The sequence below is a fragment of the Poecilia latipinna genome, unplaced genomic scaffold (genome assembly GCF_001443285.1).
Source record: "Poecilia latipinna isolate Pla-1442-1.1 unplaced genomic scaffold, P_latipinna-1.0 Scaffold3642, whole genome shotgun sequence".
Classification (NCBI taxonomy): domain Eukaryota; kingdom Metazoa; phylum Chordata; class Actinopteri; order Cyprinodontiformes; family Poeciliidae; genus Poecilia; species Poecilia latipinna.
Genome location: NW_015116258.1, coordinates 36,180 through 41,524, shown reverse-complemented (window position 1 = coordinate 41,524; position 5,345 = coordinate 36,180). Strand labels below are relative to the sequence as shown.

General features: G+C 42.9%; 1 protein-coding gene across 2 annotated transcripts; it reads right to left on the bottom strand.

The window, feature by feature from the left end:
- Window positions 1–3,722: 3,722 nt before the first annotated feature.
- On the bottom strand, window positions 3,723–5,339 carry LOC106941398 (semaphorin-4E-like). Of its 2 annotated transcripts, XR_001423351.1 has the most exons (3): window positions 5,028–5,339; window positions 4,582–4,681; window positions 3,778–3,907 (listed from the first exon to the last, which is right to left on the bottom strand). XR_001423351.1 is itself a non-coding variant. In XM_015024410.1 (2 exons), exons 1-2 carry the CDS (start codon window positions 4,763–4,765, stop codon window positions 3,738–3,740), a joined length of 354 nt encoding a protein of 117 aa, XP_014879896.1. In that variant the 5' UTR covers window positions 4,766–5,018; the 3' UTR covers window positions 3,723–3,737. The 2 variants fall into 2 exon arrangements, 1 of the variants encoding a protein (XP_014879896.1); XM_015024410.1 differs by lacking the exon at window positions 5,028–5,339 and having other exon boundaries at window positions 3,723–3,907; window positions 4,582–5,018.
- Between the last annotated feature and the right edge of the window lie 6 nt (window positions 5,340–5,345).

Sequence of the window (5,345 nt, the reverse complement as noted above, 5' to 3'; positions counted from 1 at the left end):
TAACAGCAATAATTTGGGTTATTTAGTCTGCAGTAAGAAGAAAGATAAATTCAACCTGGAGAGATTCACACATACAGAGACAAAGAATAGGTATTAAAAGGTTTTAATTGACAAATGAAAGTCCTTGGCACTCAGACCCAGCAGAGAAACGGGGTAATGGAAAACTCTGACAGAAAGAATGACCCGCTCTGTATGAAGATTGGAGAATTTATTTTTATTTAATTATAAATAAATAAATGAATAAATAAATGTTGCCCTGCGACAGACTGGCAGCCTGTCCAGGTGACCCCAGGTGACCCCAGGTGACCCCAGGTGAACCCGCCTCTCGCCTGGAACGTTAGCTGGAGAGGCAGCAGCTCCTCCTGACCCACCAGGGACAAGGTGTTAGAAAATGGATGGATGGATAAATAATTATTTATTTAGAAATAAATAAACATTTATTTATTTATAAATAAATGTAGATTTTAAGTTTTATTCCCTAAGAATAAAACTTTACTTTAAGGTTTATTCACTCTAAGAAGTGAATAAAACTACAGAGGTTGATCGAAGAGTGAGATTGGCCAGACCTGCTGAGGCAAGGATTATGTATAAACTGCGTGCTTAGGTCGAAGACGAGAAATGGACTGGGAGAGTCTGTGAAGCGAGGAAAAGATCGTGAGACTGCAAGGCCTTGATTGACGGACATGGTGGTGTCTGATTCCTGTGCTCCACCCTTGTTGTCAGATTCTGTTTACTAAACGGACCTGGAGCTAACCTTATTTTACCTCAACTTGGATTCAAATCGGGTTGCTTTTCCTCAAAACCACAATTCATGACAAGGAAGAGATATGAGACAGAGAGTTCATGGACATGGGGCAGCTTTTCAGCCGGAAGTGAGGCTACCAGGGACTCAGAGTCTTGAGTGAAGCCTAGAAACTCCGATGGGCAGACAGTTTTCTCCTTGGACAAAGGAACCCCAACATGATGAAACAATTATTGGAGAATACCTAAAGAATGTTCCAGGGGAAGCAGCAGGGGGATGATTGAGGAGGAAGTCGTCGAGCAGGTGCAGGACTGAGGGTAGGTTAGAGATGTTGAGCAGAATCCAACAGAGGGCTTCGGAGAGTTTAGTGAAGAGGCGAGGACTACTCATCATCGTCATCATCATCATTTCCAAAATTTTCATCTGCTCCTGCTGCATGCAAATGTTGGCCTATTTGGCTCATTACTGTCTTCAGAACATCTTCAAAACGATGGCCGCTTTGATCAGCAATTTTCTTAAGTTCATTGATGTAGTTAGGCTGATGGCTGCTGTCCTCTGTGGCTGCGTACTCAAGTGCCAAAGCAGTGACACGGAACACACGGTCAGTATTTGTTTGATAGGAGTAAGACTAAGGTAGCAGCGGTTGTAACGCGGAAAAAGCAGCTAAATCCGCAAACTCAACGATCAGGTTTTTAAAAAAAGTGCTTGAGGAATCAGTTACATACAAAGTACGATTAAGTTTGCCATAGTTACTCAAGCAATCAAGTATTTCTTCATCAGCCTTGGTATTAGTAGCACCAGTAATCATCACTGACTGTGATACATTTATACCAGATTGTGCAACAAGATCCATCATGTCTGTTTTTTATTTTATTATTATTAATTTTGTTTTTTCTTTTTTGTTTCTTTACCTTTTGGAAAAGTTGTTTATTTTGAATATTTTACTCAAGATTTTCTATCCCCAAGACTGAAATAAATGTTCAGAAATGATAAGTAACCCATAAAATATTCACACACACAAGCTCCTGGCTAGCTCGCCACGTGTAACGCTAGTTAAGGCTAGGCGCCTGACTACAGCCAAATATAATAATAGGCACTCAGATAGGTTCGACTATGGAGCCCGTGTGTGTGAATAAAACACAATCAGACAGAAAGTAAATTGAAGTTATTGTATTCAAGCTTGTGTTTTTTTTCCATATATTTAGGAAGATATGCAATAATAATAATATTTATAATAACAGTGATTTGCTAAAAATATAACCAAAAGACACAACCAGGGGAAAAACAACAACAAAAAACAATAAACCCCGATGACACCCAAGAGCTTTTTTCTATTTTGAGTGCATTTGTGAGTCCAGAGTGATTAATGGTCCATCAATCAATTATTTGACTGTTTTTTTTGTCCATGATCCAGTGCAAATAGATCCAGAATGAGAAAGTAGCTTGGTTCATTTCACTCCTACCGCAAAGCTGCGGTGATCCTTAGCTCGCCATCCTGGGTTGACACAGGGGTGGAAAAACAAACCCGACCGTCGAGCGGTAGATAGAAAACGCCCAATTAAATCTTTCGGCTGCGTTGTTAAGCCTCGATCCAGCTGTATTTTTCCAAACGTTTAGAAGACGCCAAGATGAGCAGCTAGCCACAGCAACAGCAGCAACAGCAAAGGAGATCTGAGTTCACCTATGACCCGGAACTTAAACTGTGCCGTCACTTTGACCCGCCAAAATAAAATATGGCTTAATTATTTTGTGCAGGTTACACAAGCACCTCGACCCGTGACTTTAATGAGGGAAATGGCATGATTGATGGAAGCATAGTACAATGAGAACGGGAGGTTTGGGAATGAGAGAGTTAATAGTCGGATGTGGATTGGAATGAGGGGCTGACAAGCCGAGGATGAGGCGTTTCTTTCCAGAGTACTTGAGCATAAGGATGCCTAACAGGCTGGAAGAGGGAGAAGGGAGAAAATGTAAAAGGACTAATCATATAACTCTGGGAAACTTCCCACTGAAGTAACGCAGTCACAACCTCCAGCTTGCGGAGTACAGACTGGAGATTGGAGCACACTGGGGCGACAGAGGTGGGGAGGGGACACCCATGTTGAAACCGTGAGACAGCCCTGTAAGCAGGACGCTGACAAAGGAATGATCTCGATGGTGCCTGGGGAGAAAAGCTAATTCTGGGATGATAATGGGGAGGCCAGGAAACGGAAAATCAAGTCCTGGATCTGGGGCGGCTCTTGCAGGATGGACGGCGAGGACAGACTGACTTGGGCTGTGCTTCCTTGAACAGGCTGCAGACATGAAGAAAATTACAAAATGGAAACGAACAGGAGGTTTCTTTAAAGTTAGTACAAATGGGGGCTTGACCTGAACTCTTCTTCCACGGCTAATCCATGGGTTGATGGGCTGGAAGTTGATGTCGGACCGGAGGAGCAGAAAGCAGGAGTTTGGCAGGAGGATCGGAGGATTTTTTTGGAGCACTTTCCAGATGCCAATGAAACAGGAGGCAGAGGAGGAGACGGGGACAAGTCCTGAATGGGGAGAAGGGCGGCAACGTTGCCCAGCTGAGGAGCGTCCAGGTCGGAAATACCTGCCGATCGTAGAACGGAAGAGGGACAGGGTTGATCAGGACAGACTGCCAAACAAGAGCTCCTGTAAGGTTGGGGAGGAGGAGAGGGACCAAGAACCTCCAAGATGAAATCGTCAGAATCGAATTCGGACATGGTAGCAGAAAAGAATGGTCGAAGCTTGGCTGAGGAGCGGGTGAAGACTGGATGCTGGACCTTATCAAGGGCACAATGCTTGATAATTGGAGGAGATGAGGAAAAGATTGGCACCGATAGGCTGTGATCAATGCACATGATGATGATGCCCATTTTTCCCTGCCATGACAGGCAAAATAACCCAAATTCTTACTGTTAATTATTGACTGTGTAACTCCAAAAACGGCGCACCAATCTCCTCTTGCATTTTGCGTACTTTCATTGAAGTTTCACCACCCAGACCCAGTTCCTACCTCGCCGGTCTTCTCAGTGATGTCATCCAAACTGAGCGTGATGACCTTTCCTCTGGCTCCGATGAAGAGCAGACCGATGTCTTCCCTGACCAGCATGGAGCTCAAACCGTCAAAGTCAGGCTCCTTAAACAGCTTCAGGTTAACATCTGAGGGAAGGAATCCAACCGGCATCCTCAGATTACTTTTGAAATCAGAGCATTTTCATAAACCTCTGAATTTAGGTTAGTTCTCTGCATTTTATTGAGAGACATGAGGGGGAAGACAGCATCTTCATGCTACACTAGTATTATTTCCACCCTTCCCAAGATGCCTGAATTTTGTTTACAATATGACAAAATGTGGAAAAGTTTATTGGTGTGAATATTTCTGCAAGGGTCTGGACATTTAATTGTTGTTGCAGGGATGCCTCATGTCAGGATTGTGTTTTCATGTTTAAATGTTTATTATCTTAATCATATCGCTTTTATTGATATGATGTGCTAAAATAATTTATCTGAAAGTTGTTTTTTATCTAGGCATAGACATGCACACACCTGCACATATCATGCTGGAACTGACTTGTCAGGGGAACGTCCTCTTTAGGGCATAACTTAGGTGCCTAAAAGGAGTTTAATCCTGTTGTTCGGGCCACTCTGCGTTTGCTTCCTTCAGGACGCATGGCAGTGGTCCAGCGCTGAAACGGTAAACTATTTCTCTGTTGTTTTTATACATTGTCAATACTTATTTGGCTTTAATAAATTGGACTGTTGATTTTAACTCTGTGTCCTTGGTCATTTGAGACAATCCGCCTCCCACAAAAGAGTCCAGGTGGAACGCTCACCTGAGAAGAAAACGCTCTGGCGGGGTTTCAGGCTTTGGGCTGATCCCTCACTCATAATGACCAGGACATAAAGGAGCGCTACCTGGCTCTTCATCATAACCTCAGACAGGAAGGAAAGAAAAACAAAAGTGTTTTCTAAAACGGTTATGGAAACAGCAGCGTGTCCTGTTTCATAATTGAACATCACAGCTTCTGATAGCCAGAAGGTCTCAGCTGAAAGGTCTCAGAAACATCATGGATTTATAAATCATGAAATTATCTTATTTTCCTCAGGTCTTTTGATGATCATCTTTTACATTGGTAAATGATTTACAACTTAGGTAATGCACCTCACAATAAAACATGTAAGTGAAGCTCTGCATTATATTATTTATAAGGCATGCATGTCTAAGAAGGGCATTCTTGAACATTTCATTTTGTAAAATAAAAAAGTTTTGATTGCTTACCTGTTTGGGTGGTTATGTAGAGGCAACTTACTTCTCATAACTCAGAGGAACCAAAACATGTTTATTTTTAAAAGCAGGGGCTGCATCCTTTGAAGGCCGGGTTTGTAGGCCGATTGCATCATAGCGTGGCAACACGGACTGTCTGAATTCAAAGACTCCTCCAAATGCGGCCACCACATGCGTCCTTTCACCAGATTTGAAGGATGGGTCCGGTGTATCCTTCATGGCCTTCCATATGCAATGGTTCCAAATTGGGTGTTCAGACAAGGTGGCAGTGGAATTACCATTTCATACTGTGATAAAGCTAGCTCCAAAACA

Excerpts from the sequence above, each read along its gene's own strand:
- LOC106941398 (XM_015024410.1), bottom strand. The coding sequence starts at position 4,765 with ATGTTCAATTATGAAACAGGACACGCTGCTGTTTCCATAACCGTTTTA. Across the intron at positions 3,908-4,581 it reads CCAGAGCGTTTTCTTCTCAG|ATGTTAACCTGAAGCTGTTT; the intron begins GTGAGCGTTCCA and ends TCCTTCCCTCAG.